The 15,478-nt window shown below is 34.1% G+C and overlaps 1 protein-coding gene across 2 annotated transcripts; it reads right to left on the minus strand.

Annotated features, from left to right (window-relative positions):
* Positions 1-6,042: 6,042 nt before the first annotated feature.
* LOC149198491 (phosphatidylcholine:diacylglycerol cholinephosphotransferase 1-like) lies at positions 6,043-11,306 on the minus strand. Of its 2 annotated transcripts, XM_089402073.1 has the most exons (4): positions 10,998-11,306; positions 10,407-10,833; positions 6,735-6,872; positions 6,043-6,564 (listed from the first exon to the last, which is right to left on the minus strand). In XM_089402073.1, exons 2-4 carry the CDS (start codon positions 10,794-10,796, stop codon positions 6,247-6,249), a joined length of 846 nt encoding a protein of 281 aa, XP_089258199.1. In that variant the 5' UTR covers positions 10,797-10,833; positions 10,998-11,306; the 3' UTR covers positions 6,043-6,246. The 2 variants fall into 2 exon arrangements, with proteins under 2 accessions (XP_089258199.1, XP_089258198.1); XM_089402072.1 differs by lacking the exon at positions 10,998-11,306 and having other exon boundaries at positions 10,407-10,991.
* Between the last annotated feature and the right edge of the window lie 4,172 nt (positions 11,307-15,478).

Below are 15,478 nucleotides of genomic sequence, written 5' to 3' on the forward strand. Positions count from 1 at the left end.
CATATAACTTCAACCCAACTTCCAAAGGAGTTGTCGCTAACTTGCAACTCAACATTCTGAACTTCTTCAGAATGTCCCAAGTATACTTGGCGTGTGACATGAAAATACCATCTTCCTTCTACCAAGCTTCAATACCCATGAAATAATGCAACTCAGCAAGATTTGTCATATCAAACTCAGGAACCATATGTGACTTAAACCTTTGAAATAATTTTGTATTATTCCCCGTGTATATCAAATCATCAACATATAAGACAACTATCAAAATGACTTGTCCTGGCTGAAAGATATAGAGATTGGGCTCAGATAAACTTTTAACTAATCCATGGTCATAAAAATACTTATCATTTCTTGAATACCATGCCTTATTAAAGTCTGGAAAGTAGTTATGGCAATCCTAAGCATAATAACGTTGAAAGCTGCCATAACTACTTATAGGAGTTCAGGATGAGTTATGAATGAGTTGTAATTAGTTAACTCAGTTTATTGAGTTAAGTCCGCGTAAATTAGTTCCAATCAATTTCAGGAACTAATAGTGAGTAAACAGTGAGTTCAAACACTAGTGACCTAATTAGCCACTCTAGTTCACTGAAGATTCCACTATCAGAAACTCATGCATGTTGATTCTGAGAAAGACCCAGTTGAGACTAGAGTGCAGGGACAGTGTACTATTTGTTTTAGATCTTTCTGAGTTACACTGATAGTGCATGCAATCAGGCACTGATCCTTGAGGGATTGTGTTATTTTTAGAGGCTTTATTTCCCTTTAAATACAAGCTACCCTTCATAGGAATTACACATTGGAATAGAGACTTGGGGAGCTTGTGAATTTGCTAAGATTTGGCCTTCAGCTTGCTTATGAGTTGGAGATTGAATTTGTTGTTTGTTGGGATTGTTCTAGAAAGAACAAGTATTGTAATTTCATCTTGATTTTCCGGATTAATACAAAACAAATAGTGGGGTTTTGAGTTGTGGCTTTCCTCAGATATTTGTTGTGTTATGTGCCTTTGATTCTCTTCATCTATTGATTATTGTTTGTTCGATGTTTATGGGCTTCCGTTGTAAAGAGTAGAAGTAGATTCTTGTCTCTTGTTTTAGTAGATTACATGAGCTTGTGAATCTACAGGTTTTTCTACAATTTATACATGAGGAGAGGTCTTGGAATTTTGTCAACTCCTCAAATTTCTCAATCAATAACTCCACAAATCACTCCATAGTTATTTCACACAAAATAGCAACTTTATAATAACACTAACAATTAACAAATGAATCATTATTCCAACATTGTGGACAACTCACAAGAAGACCCTATGTGTTTGATTCGTTGATGGACTAAGGATCAGATATAGGGCAAATTGGAGAGCCATGTTTAGTGACCTAAAGGCGCAGGATCCATTGATAGAGACAAAGCTGTAGATTGGGAGCAGAAGGACAGGCATATGTGTTCAAGGTATGACCAAGAGGAGTTGTGATTGTGCACTACATCCTGAGCTAAACAATGAATTGTATCTTGTTCAAGGTAGATTTTTTGTCATAGTTGCTAACACCAAACCCTAGGTTGTATTCTTGTATCATTGATTGTATGGTGGCCATGATCCCTAGTATTGGAGCCCTACGTTGTTATACTATAGTTGTTAACATAACAAATAAGGGTTAAAATTTTTAAAAATTGTCATTTCTGTTGTGCAATGTAGGGTGGCTGAGGCATTTGGGTATGTTTGTGTCAGAGATTTTAAGACTAGACCTAGATTCTTATGTGACATGGAAAATCAATAGACCTCGAGGGAGTTGTTGTAGTGAATGACCTAACCATTACTCATTTATTGTTCATTCATGATATTATGTTCTTTTGTGATGGCACCAGAAGAGATACAACAATTATCAAGTCAACTTTGTCCTCTTTTGAAAACGCCACAAACATGGTGATCAACCTTCAAAATCCTCTTTTTCTGAGGTTGGTTTATCCAGGGTTGAGCTTGTTAATGCTCAGTGTTTGTTCCCATGTCATTCGTTGAACTTGAAGCAAGAATCAAGTATTTAGTTTTCCATCTGAAACCAAATGACTACAGGAAATTGGGTTGGCTTTGGTTGATCATGAAAATTGAAAAAAGTTTGAAAGTTTGGAGCTACATGTGGATTTCCAAAGCGGGAAGGCTTGTACTTATAAAATTAGTGTTGGAAGCCATTTATGTATTCTAGATGTCTCTTTCATGGATCCCAAAAGGGATTCTCAATTTAATTCGTTAATCATGCTTTAGAGATTTATGCAAGGTTTCAAAGGATGGGCGGGGCTGTTCCTTGGGTAAGGTGGGACAAAATCAGATTACCTAAAAAATGGGGGGTATTGGGGTTAAGGGATCTGTTTCATTTTCCAAAGCTAAATTTAGCAGCCAAGGTTGGATGGAGGCTTATAGATTATGTAAGTCTATGGACAAAAGTAGTAAATAGGAAATATATTCATCCCTTGTTTATGGAAGATTGGGTTAAACTCCCAAATAAGTCCATGCAAAATGTCTCTGCAGTCTGGAAAGTAGTTATGGCAGCTTTCAATGTTATTAAAAATGGTCTAGCATGGAAGGTTGGAACTAGGGAAAGAGTTAGAATTGGAGTAGATCCCTATGTAGGTTGCGGTGCAAATTTCTTACTGCCTCTGCCCTTCGTGGAATTTTTTAATTGACAATGGAAAGTTTACTTTGAACCAAGTGGAAGATCCGAAAGCACCTCCATATAGGCTCAAGGTTGGGCAAGCATTGCACAATTAACTCTGCCAAAGGAATTTTCAAGCCATTGGCATGATTATAAAAATGCTCTCTATATTTCACATGTCAAAATTAGGGGAAATGCAAACACTTTACGATAGGTACACACTATATCTAGGGACTACTTGCCAAAGATGGGTTATATGCACATCATTACTAATAGAGAGCCAGAAAATGTGGAGTGTTGGTGGAGGAAAATTTGGAGGTTGGGATGCCCGACCAAAGCAAAGATGTTTCATGGTGTATCTTGGAAAATAAGGCCCCCACTAGGGATATTTTACAGAAAGATGTTTCATGGGCCCAAGTTGGTGCACTCTGTGTAAAAATGTAAAGTCGTCAATTTACCATTTATTATTCGATTGTCATTTTTCTTATTTTGTATGGAACATTGTAAGCATGTATTTATCTTTAAATCATATGGAAGAGGGCCTTCATGCAAAGAACCCTGACAATTATGGTGGGAAAGTGCAGCCCCAAAAAAACTCAAGGGCCTCCCCCAAATCTTTTGTTGGGGTATTTGGCTGGGTAGAAATAAAATCAGTTTTCAATCTCAGGCTCTCTCCTCTGACAAAGTGGCAGGTCAAATCATCACTATATATGATTTAATTCCTAATGAAGTTGTATCAAACAAACCCATGATCATTGCCGCTAAAGAAGTGGACAATTCTTTTCGACGGGCATGTTTTGTTGGGGCATCCCTTGAGAGGGGTGCGTGTGGTGGTGGAGCAATTTTATACTTATCTAAAAATCATAATTTTAAGCTTCAAAGTGGGCTAGGAAGAGGATCAAATAATTATGTGGAGTTGTTTAGTCTCAAATTATTATTATTGTTTGCTATTGAAAAGGGATGCAAAAGATTTTAGAGTTTTTGAGACTCTTTGGTTGTTAGTAAATGATTTAATGAGATTAACATACGTCACACTTATACATTGCTGCCTATTCTTGATGAAGTTTTGCAGTTAAAGCTTTCATTTGATCAGATTACATGTGCTCATATCTACAAGGAAAGAAATATTATTGCAGATGTTCTTTCCAAGGCTGGTGCAGAACATGCTATGAGGACTTGGAAGATTCAAGAGCAGTTAGAGAACACATCCATGGAGTACTATCACAAGCCTTTCTTTGAAGGGCCACAAATAGTCAATCAAATTTCATAATATTCTCAGTGTTTTGCTTGTCTCATGGTTCTCAGGATATTTCTCCTTGAACAATTTGTCATATAGTTTTGTATCTATTATTCTAATGATGTGTATATATCTAGTAAACGTATTTATATCATGATTTATATGATGGCACATGATATGGGCTTTTAAAAGTCTGATTTTGGTTTTTTGGTGGTTAAATTGCTTTTCCACAACACAATTTTTTGACATGGGCAGAATGCATATATAAAGACCTAATTCTCTATACTTGATAGAAATTACAATTTTTCTCCCAAAAAAATTGATTTTAAAATTTTATTTCAAAATTATTTCTTTGAAAATAAATTTTCTAAATATTTTTTGAAAAGTTTAATTTAATATATTTTAATACTTTCAATTTTATAAAAATAATTTTAAAAACTTTAATTTCATAATAATTTCAATAAATTCCTATTATATTAAAAAAAAATCACAAATATATTTTGAAAATTTAATATAAATTTAATAAATTATTTTCCATTATACAATATTTTATCCTGAAACTTCACATTGGAGAGCTATCATCCTTGATGATTTACAAGACGGTGAGATTATGTATTAAACCTTCGTGGTGGAGTGATATCATCTTTGTTGATTTTAAAATTTTGAATAAAAAATAGTTTTTTTAAATTAGATTTTTTTAAGTGACACTTATTACAGAATGTATTTCCGTATTTATAATAAAAAACTAATATGATAATATATTTTTAGAATTTTTATTTTGTAAAGATAATTTCACAAATATATTTTAATAATTTTAATTTTTTTATATTTGAGGTTTATGTGATTCATAAGATTAAGATTTATTTTTTAGATTGGATGTTTATGTGATTCATGATATAATGATTAAGATTATTTTTTTAGATTTGACACTGATGTGATTTATGATATAATGTAAATATAATGTGATTTGTGATATAATGATTAAGATTTTCTGGAAAATTATATGAAGAATTTTGTTTCAGATTTTTTTAGATTTGATGCTTATTGTGATTCATGATATAATGATTATGGAGAATTATTGGTCGACACAGTTTCGAAAATTGAAAATATTTTGAAAAAAATTACCCTTAGTAAAACACGATTTGAATTATATCAAGATTATTTTTTTAGATTTGACGCTGATGTTATTCATGATATAATGTGATTCATAATATAATGATTAAGATTTTCTGAAAAATTATATGGAGAATGATTTTCTGAAAAATTATATGGGGAATTTTTTTTAGATTTTTTTAGATTTGATGCTTATTGTGATTCATGATATAATGATTATGGAGAATTATTGTTATAATGTGATTCATAATATAATGATTAAGATTTTCTGAAAAATTATATGGAGAATTTTTTTAGATTTTTTTAGATTTGATGCTTATTGTGATTCATGATATAATGATTATGGAGAATTATTGTTCGACACGTTTCGAAAATTGAAAATATACTTAAAAAAAAGTACCCTTAGTAAAACACGATTTCATTTGGAAGGCTATCATGCTTGATGATTTTAAAACTCTAATTTAAAACTATTTATTAAAAAGTGGGCTGTCTGAAGTGACTTCATCTGGCATTGGAGAATTATCATCCTCGATGATTCTACAACTTAAAATCATTTGTGAAAACATGAGCTGAATATAGTCTGGAAAATGTATTGCAAAAATGTCTTCCAAATTTGCTAAAACCGAGTATAACCTCAGGATTCCAATTTTGCAGAGTTACAAAGGATTCCAATTTTGCAGAGTTTCAAGAATTTGTAGTTTAAGAAAGAAAGTATCCTCCATGCTTCGGGCCAGATCTGCCCTTTTCAAAAGAGACAAAGTTCACATGGGCTAAATCTGCTATTTTCCAAAAAGACAAAACTCACATGAATCCAATTTACCTTTCTGAACTCATTTTGCTTACTCACAGGGATCCAATGTCTTCTTGTAAACTCATTTTGCAATTTTTGCGATGACTTTTGAGATTTTTTTCCTTTTCGGTGATATGTATATGATTCATTGTCCAAAAAAAAACACAAGGCAATGCTAGTTTAAGACCAGAAGGGTTGTATGGCTTCATCACATAAAAAAAATGAAAAATATATTTTCAAAACATTACCATGACAGATTTAGCCCTTTCAGCATGCCATAGCAGAATTTACCTATTAAGAAGTAGTAAACTAAAGTGTTTACAAGCTTGGAATCAACCACAGGATCTGACCCTCATTCCTAACCTTTCAATGGTTCATATACCAAATCAGAATTTTCCTATTAAGTAGTAAACTAAAGTGTTTACAAGCTTGGAATCAACCCCAGGATCTGACCCTCATTTCTAACCTTTCAATGGTTCATATACCAAATCCTTTTGAACAACAGTACATCTTTTACTTTCCTCGTACTTGCCAGCTAAGGAATCAAATAGCCACCCTGCACCTGCCCCAGCTGCCAGATCAATTGTATAATGACCTCTTGTGGCAAGCAAACGCAGTGACTGAAGGGCATTGAAAGTGTCAAAAGTAAATGCCAGCTGGCTCCTCTTCACACGTCTCATGTCAAGAGAAGCAATCACTGCACCTGCGACATGTCCTGAAAAGAATAGGAAAAAGGACACGTTCCCAACTGGAAAATCCACTCCTGATCCTAGAAACTCCTGCATTTCAAATGGACAACCTCACTTGTAATGTAATATGATCTGTGCTACTAGCAGAAATCAAGATGAAATCTAGAATTCCTTACTACTATAGTGGATGAACTTCTCAGGCATCTAGTCTAATCAACCAGCCATATGTAAAATATGTACTAAAAGGGAAAGAATAATACCTCCGGTAGAGAGAGTTGAGTTGTGTAGCCCAAAATGCCTCTGCATGTGAACATGAAAAGTGCAGCAATCGTAGGCCTGCCCCTTCCCTCCACAAGACAAGTCCATAAGATGTAAAAAGTTTGCATACCCACAAAAATCTGCACAAAGATTGTACAAAGTGACTCTGTCATCCCTGATTTCTGACTTCTGTAAGTACCTCATCAGTACTAATTAGGAATTTAAGTATCGCATCTGTACTAAGTAGGAACCTAAGGCACAAAGAACTACAGTAAACAAGAATTTGTGTGCACGGTCTGTAATATAAGAGTGATACTTGCATTTCTGACAACTGTGAGCAAGAAGAGTATGTAACCAGTAAAATATAATTTTCTTGCAAATGAGCCCTTGCATAATGTACAGAGATTATGGCATAACAGCCTTGTTTAGCCTCAGAGTTCGTGCTTTTGGACCTTAGTAAACTTCCACGGTTGCCCAAGAATATTCAGCCAAACAACAAACCATACCTGCAACCAGCCAAGCCTAAAATTGACACAATGAAAGCTACTTTCATGATCATTTGACTTATACTTTGTTGCAAATTACTTTTGGATTATTTCAATTTTCTGCTAGAGCCTATGACTTCTCACTTTCATCCGAGTCTCCCAGAATATTTCAATACTTAACTAGCAAATCATTTCCCCAAATTTTTCATGTTTGACGATTGGCAGTTCCTAATTATAACTATTTGCTCTTTGGGCCTTACATATTCGATAATGCTGATAAAAAGTTTCCTAGTGTTTAAGTTGTATCATGAGAAACTCAGGTATGGTTTGTTTGTAAGTAAATATCTGTGCTTATTAAGTTGAGACTATTATGCTGCATAATAGCGATGCAACGAGAAGGAAAGCTAGTACCCTTTTAAATTATTAATGGATTGTCTGAGGGAACATTAGGCTGACAGAACTGCTCAAAGCCAGACATAATGAAGGGCACATCAACATGTTTGCTAGAAAAGGTGGGCACTGGGGATTGTGCAACAAGGAAGAACATTCTTCTTTAGGACAACGGGATAATTTTTTGGATCGGAGGACCAACGGAACCTAACCAGTGAAGCCACCTTGCACACAGGTGACAGAACCCAGCCATTTCGGTTGGACCATAATAGCTTTTCAATCAAAATAACAGGAGTTCATCCTGTGTGAACCCCCACATGTGTTCTGAAACTATGAACTAACCACCAACCATCGGGCAAAATTCCTGGTTTAAAATTTAAATGGACAGCATTGACATCAGCAAGCACACAAATTATTTTCTGTGTCAATTTCACACATCTTGTTTTACAACTTTTAATAGTACACTTCTCCAAAGGATGGAGATGTGTAGTTTACCAAGGTTAAGTGCATGTATGTAGTAGGACCCAATGCACGAGCTGGACGCTAACCATGGAAAAAAAACCAGCAGGGATTGAATTGAAAGTGCCAAGTCTTCCTTCACTGGAAGCTCATTTTGCAATGAAAGTTGATAGCAATAAGATTAAGGGCGAATCCTTTATTTCCAACAGGCAGGCCACATCCTTCTCGGGAATCCATGGTAGTATTACAATGGTCACCTTACATGCCGCAAGCAATAGAAATGTACCAGTATGTTTGAAGAGTAGAGTCTATACTAGTGTGAACACTGAAATCAAAACAATTTACAGATGGCAACCTTCTTTTTCTTTTTTTTAACAAACAAAATTTTCGAGTTGTTTTCTATTTAATAGCAAACAATTGGCAATTCCTTATCTCAAGAGTAAAAATGGCAATTGATAATCATTGAGATCTTGTAATTTGACCTTTGATTGGACTGAAAGTAGATGCTAGAATCTGGTGCGTGACATCATTAGTAAATTTTAACCGGCAGGGGTAAATGGTAATCTCTATCTGATAAAGAAATTGAATTCCTATTTTAACAGAACCCATCCTCTGATAATCTTCTTCCTATATCTTAAATGAAATTCTTCTCACCCAAATCGCAGATATCAATGCCACAGTGGCTGTAGTTCTAAAAACGTATTATGTAAAATATTATGAAATCTTTGGTTCAATCCCTGTATCCACGTTAAGGGCAGCATGGTACACCTAGTAGCTATAGTGGTAGTAGACACCCCAGTCCATTAGTTGAAAAAAATAAAAACAAAGAACAAATATATCAATGAGACCAACTATTTAAAAGCAAGGGAGCATAAAAAATTGCAGAAAGAATCTGTCGCCATAAGAAACTAACAAATTGTCCAAATCCCTCAGTACTCTCTTTCAGGGGAATTCACGAAGGAAACATAATCTTCCATTGCTGCTCTAGAAATTTCTAACAACAAAGGACAGTGAAGTGGAAACCTATTCGCTTAATCAATTTATAACTAATCCTCCTGTCCCGATTCAACCAATTTAGATAACCTCATTGTATCATCCTATGTTGGGTTTTTTTCCTTTGGTAAATTGCCCTTTGTTTATGAAGTGCACTCTACCTTAAGCTTAGATGCCACCATCAAGGCATATCTATTCTGTCAAATTTATTGAGATGGGGACATCTCAAGGCCATCAAAGTTCCCATAAATTGTTGAATTGGTGTCCATCAAGCATCCACTCATGCATCCAGAGATTCTTCCCCGGCCTTGGCTGGTTAGGAGTGATGGGGCTCCTTGCTGTAGGTTTCCGTAAGGATCCCTCCCAGGATTACAGAGCCAGGCCCCCTCAGTCCTGTGTACTCTCCATATAATCATCACAGACAGTGTATTGGCCTGTTCATGGTGATTAAGGACTCGGATGTGGAGACTTCTTCTCCCCCACTCCCCCGGCTCTTGGGGTCTCTATTTCTAGATTAGGCTCCTCTTGTCATCTTCATTATGAGTTCATGTATTCATCGATCATGCATTCACGTATTGTTTGTCTTTTACCTTAGTCTGTTAGATATGTTTTTAAACTATTTCTTAGTGCTGTTAGTATAGTTACAGAGCCGCTTCTGCACTTCCAATTTTTGTACTACTCTGGATGTACTCTTAGTCCTATTGGCCTACTTCTATAGTGTTCCGCTGAACAGTGATAAACTCATCTATTTTTATCTAACTTTACAGGTTAGATGCCTAGGTCTAAGCATTTACACCTGGTAGGTTTAAGTGAAGGGATATTTTATTATCAAAATCACCGGGAAATTACACCTAAAAAAAGTATTCTACTATCAAAATTATTCAGGACTTGCACATACCATATCCCGCTTGGCTTTAGATGCCACAGTGGAGGGATACCTTTACTGTCAAAATCTCTTAGGACAACCTGCACCTGAGCTTACCCATCGTGATATGCGATATGCGTGGGCCATCGAGGTCATCAGGATTTCCATCCAAGAACAACATGTCTTTAGGTGGGTTTAAACCCTGATTACCTGAATATGGCTTACATAACTGGCTTGCACTAGGCATTGCTATCAATTCAGCCCCTACCTCCCATTCAAGGTGCCTGCCTGAATGAAACTTTGGTCTGTGGTGTTAAACTCTTGCCCACTGGAATCCTATGTTGGCTGGTTAATGACATGAGCTTTTCACAATAGATTTAAAATTACTGGGTCCATGCCGTACTGTATGGTATCATGATTTTACTATTTAAAAAGAAAAAATACAGACAAAAACAGCAAAAAGCTAATCCAAAAGAGCATACCGTATTCATAGCTGCTAAAACCGTATTCAATGCAGGTTTCTCGAGCAACAAATCATGGAGACTCTGTGTCCAGACAAAACCCAGATCATATGGTTGAGAGCCAGGAGGTATCATGGTCAGTGTATACTCCACTGCCATGAAAAACAGCAGAGAACCAGCCAACAAAACAGGTAACGGATGGAACCTGGCAACTCCAATCAGATATGTCACAGACCACCCCATAAAGGATGGATACGCAGCAGTAGTATCACCTAATGGTAATGCAGATTTTTCATCCACTTGAACCACATTTGCTCCCATTAGATCCGTCAGCTTTCTCTGGATCTCTTGTGAACATAAACACAAGAAGTTTCCCAGGCACTGTTTCGTTCTGTTGTCAACATAAATCATGTTTCTCTCACCCCCATTATCCTCTGAACTTCTTCTCCTGCACGACATTGAGCTCAAATAACTGAAATCTTCCGGAAAATAATTGCTGGATCTGAAAAGCACCTATTCCAATTCCATCAAACTAGAGGGCTTTTTAAAGATCCCAAAACTTTGGAGTTCACGTAGATCGACCCAAAAAGGAGACAAAAGATAAGTCCTTACCTAAATTAATACGATGTGTGAGAGCCTCCTGCCCTTGTTCACTGCATTAACTGACACTTGAATCCGCTCACACGTCATAATAGAGTGAGAAATCGCGTCATAATAGAGTGAGGAATCGTGCAGTCTAAGTATTCAATGGGCTGTTGTGTGAACACCATGGTCTCCGGGTAGATCTGCAAGGTTTACTCATGCAATTTTCATTGGTCTTTATTAACCGAAACATTCGGATTCAAACACTCAAAAATCAAAAGACTAAACCCCCCACCTCACGCTAGCATGGAAGTGAGAAGTCTTAAATCTCAGAAGAAATCTTGCAACCTACCACCCACTGAGAGGCTTTGAGCAAAGTTTGTGGTACCACCAGCCACGTGGCATCATTGTTCACTTTTATCTATCAAATGCGTTGAACTGTATGTTGTACAGCAAAAGCCTAATGTCCATATTTCATGAACAAATCCCTGTTTAGAGGGCATTTTGGTCGGAGTTAAATCAGGCAAAAATAACATTTGTACTGGATCTCAACCCACTTTGTGGCCAGGTTGGCCATCCTTTGTCCATGGGCGAAGATTCTCACGGGTCGATCGTGAAACTGTACGGGGTTTTGGACACTTTTGGAATATGGTCTATGGTTAAAATAGGTCAAATGTCGGTTTAATTGTCACATATTTTGTGCTGGTGGTTTTTTTTTCATTGCCTTTTCTTATGCTGTTATTTTTTTCCCATGTTGTTTTCCTTCACATTTTTAGGTAGTTGTCTATAATGTGATTTTTTGGAGATTCCGGTGACGGAATCCGGCGAAAGAAATTGAGGTTAAATTTTGATTTGTTGCAGTTAAAATAGTTTTTTAATTACATATTTGGATTCAGCACCCTGAAAAACCCCTGGGACGCTTTGATTGTGCAGAAACTACCTATCAAACTTGCGATTCCAATAAATTGCTGCCGGATTTTGACCGGAAAAACCCACCGGAAAGGCTTCCAAAAAGTCTCATTATAGACAACTGCCATTTTTAGTGATGGTATTTTTGAGTTTCATTTTTCATCTTTTTCTTTAAAAATTTGAGTGATTTTAAAATGTTTGCATTAAATAATATAATTTATTTTAAAATAATTTAATATTTTTAGATACTGGCAAACTTTAATATTTTATAAAAAAATATTAGATTATTATTTTTAAATAAAGTCAACTTTAATATTTTATAAAAAAATTATTAATTATAAATGAATAATATGAAATAAGAGAGTTATAAATATATTTTATTATATACCTCATAAATAATGAAATGATATTTTAAAGTTTATAAGACTAAGAATAGTTTATGAGATCATTTTCACTTTTTGCAATTCAATTTTTTTCTGATTCAAATTGATGATGAGTGGCCCAACCTTCCAATAATCCCCTTGCTAAAAAGACAAAACTAATGCGAACATGTTCTCATAACTTTCTCTGATGTCTTTGAATGCATCACATTCCAAAATGAAATGTTTTTCCTATTTCACAACCTCAACTTGCAAAATGTACATGCCCATTCTTCCCAACCTTCTTTAGACATTTTCATCGTCCTGTTTCACATCGAAGTTGATGTGAGTTGATCCTTAATTGAGCAATAAAAACCTTTGTCGTCCATGATTAATGTTAGCTCCAATGAACTCTTTTTGTTGTAAATATCTTAATATGATATGTATTAAAATATATATTAGTAAAATTTAAATTAAATTATATCAAACAAAAAATTGTTATAAGTATATTGTATTATAATTTATTTTTAAATATATTAATATTTTTAAATAATGTAATTCTTATTAAAATGAGCTAGAAAGTATGTGAGATAAAAGAGTATTATAAATATATTTTATTATATGCATGATAAACCTTGATTGTATTAAGATGTATATTGTAAGACTTAAATTATGTAAGACAAGAGAGTGTTATAAATATATAATTTATTTTAAAATAGTTTAATATTTTTAGATACCGTCAAACTTTAATATTTTATAAAAAAAAATATTAGATTAATATTTTTAAATAAAGTCAAATTTTAATATTTTATAAAAAAATTATTAATTATAAATAAATAATGTGAAATAAGAGAGTTATAAATATATTTTATTATATATCTCATAAATAATGAAATGATATTTTAAAGTTTATAAAACTAAAAATAGTCTAATAGATCATTTTCACTTTTTGCAATTCAATTTTTTTCTGATTCAAATTGATGATGAGTGGCCCAACCTTCCAATAATCCCCTTTCTAAAAAGACAATACCAAGAAACTGATGCGAACATGTTCTCATAACTTTCTCTGATGTCTTTGAATGCATCACATTCCACAATGAAATGTTTTTCCTATTTCACAACCTCAACTTGCAAAATGTACATGCCCATTCTTCCCAAGCTTCTTTAGACATTTTCATCGTCCTCTTTCACACTGAAGTTGATGTGAATTGATACTTAATTGAGCAATAAAAACCTTTGTGGTCCACGAAATGTTAGCTCCAATAAACTCTTTTTATTATAAATATCTTAATATGATATTTATTAAAATATATATTAGTAAAACTTAAATTAAATTATATGAGACGTATATTGTATTATAATTTATTTTTAAATATATTAATATTTTTAAAAAAATGTAATTCTTATTAAAATTACCTACAAAGTATGTGAGATAAAAGAGTATTATAAATATATTTTATTATATGCATGATAAACCTTGCTCGTATTAAGATGTGTATTGTAAGACTTAAATTATGTAAGACAAGAGAGTGTTATAAATATCTTTTATAAGCGTTGTCATATTAAGATGCAGGCTGAAAATATTTTTATTTTGAATTTTAATTATAATAAATTTAATTATATAAAAATTTTAAATAAGTGTCTATAATAATAAAAGTCAAACCATATGAGTTTAAATAAAATGATTATGTGTTCAAATTATTAGATTTACTTAAACAAGTTAATTCAATGAGTTGGGTTATATCTTGGTTGATGTAATAGATTGAATTTAATATAAATTGTAAATGTTGTAGTGATGAAAGTTAAATCATGTGATTTTAAATAAGATGATTTGATGTAAATATCTTGTATGGATATTACTATAATATTGGAAGTCGTGGTTTAATTAATAAATGGTTAAGAAAGTAATTTTAGTAATTATACTTTTTGTATGGATTGAAAGTCGTGGTTTAATTAATAAATGGTTAAGAAAGTAATTTTAGTAATTATACTTTTTTATGTACCACATGGTAGCCTTTATATGGTATGCTAAAGATATGTAAAATTTTATTTTGAAAACTAATATAAAGATCCAAGAGGGTTGCAAGTATGAAGGGGAAATGAACCCACTAAAGGAAAGGATGAAAGTGGGGGCTAGGCTTGATAAATAATCACATGTTGCCTTTAAATTCATATATTTTTTCATATGCTTTCTTTATTAAATCTCAAGCATCATCTTTGACTTAAGGGTTAATGGTTGAATGCATTTGAAGATTGGAGAGGAAGTTTAACTCAAATAATTATGACCTCCTTGATTTCCGTGCACATTCTTTCAATTCTACATTTAAATTTGACTCATTAACTTGTTAGACATGTATTTTCATTGATGGCAAAGGATGTCAAAAGTTATCATGGAGATTGTTTATTAGGGTCCAACCCTAAAGAATTTATGTAAAAAGCCCAATGGGCCGAGTCATAGTCATAGTTAGTTAGAGAGTAAATAAAGCCCGCATTAATAATTGTAAGTGGTTGACTCGCATTAGAGAAAAGGGACCAAGTTAGTTGTAAATGGGCCATAGTTAATAAATAAAGTGGTTAACCTATGTTATGCAAGGAACCACTAGTAGTTAGGGTTTTGGATGTCATTTAGCTATAAATAGTCTTTGTTAGTAAAGAAAATATCATCGAGTGTTATTGTAATCGAGCTCTGCTCTGCTGGAAGTTGCCCCCTCCAAGAGGCAAGTGAATATTGAATCTATTTCTGAATAATAAAATACTTATTGTTTTTCTCATTTTATTGTGTGTTATGGGCTATATTTCTTCGCATTTCTGGTATTCTGGAATTTCTCACAGGTCAAGAGCATAACAAGTGGTATTAGAATACTTTCCAAGGTCGGTTGTACCTCCAATTTTCACATAACTTTTTTTAGGCTAGAGACGTGTTACGGCGTCTTTAAACCACAGGATATGTCATTGAGCGCATAAACCTACGGATTTGGGGAGGCGTGCATGCAAGAACTACAAAAGGTGGTCACGCTTGTTGGACTCCCTTGTAACCCATGTGGGTACCCCTTCGAGTAGTAGTGCATTAGATAGAACGTGCACTGACTACACTTACACATACCCTTGGGTATATCGGAAGCCCCTTAGGCTCACCTGAAACCTAGCCTTAGATAAGTCGTTGGTCGTCTTGCTGCTACAGTACACTGAGAACAACACTTGGGGAGATTACTCAAGCGTACGATAGGGTAGTCGGGTAGTACA

Source organism: Pinus tabuliformis, chromosome 2_1 (genome assembly GCF_031772625.1).
Source record: "Pinus tabuliformis cultivar Carrire ecotype Pingquan chromosome 2_1, CPIR1, whole genome shotgun sequence".
NCBI classification, from domain to species: domain Eukaryota; kingdom Viridiplantae; phylum Streptophyta; class Pinopsida; order Pinales; family Pinaceae; genus Pinus; species Pinus tabuliformis.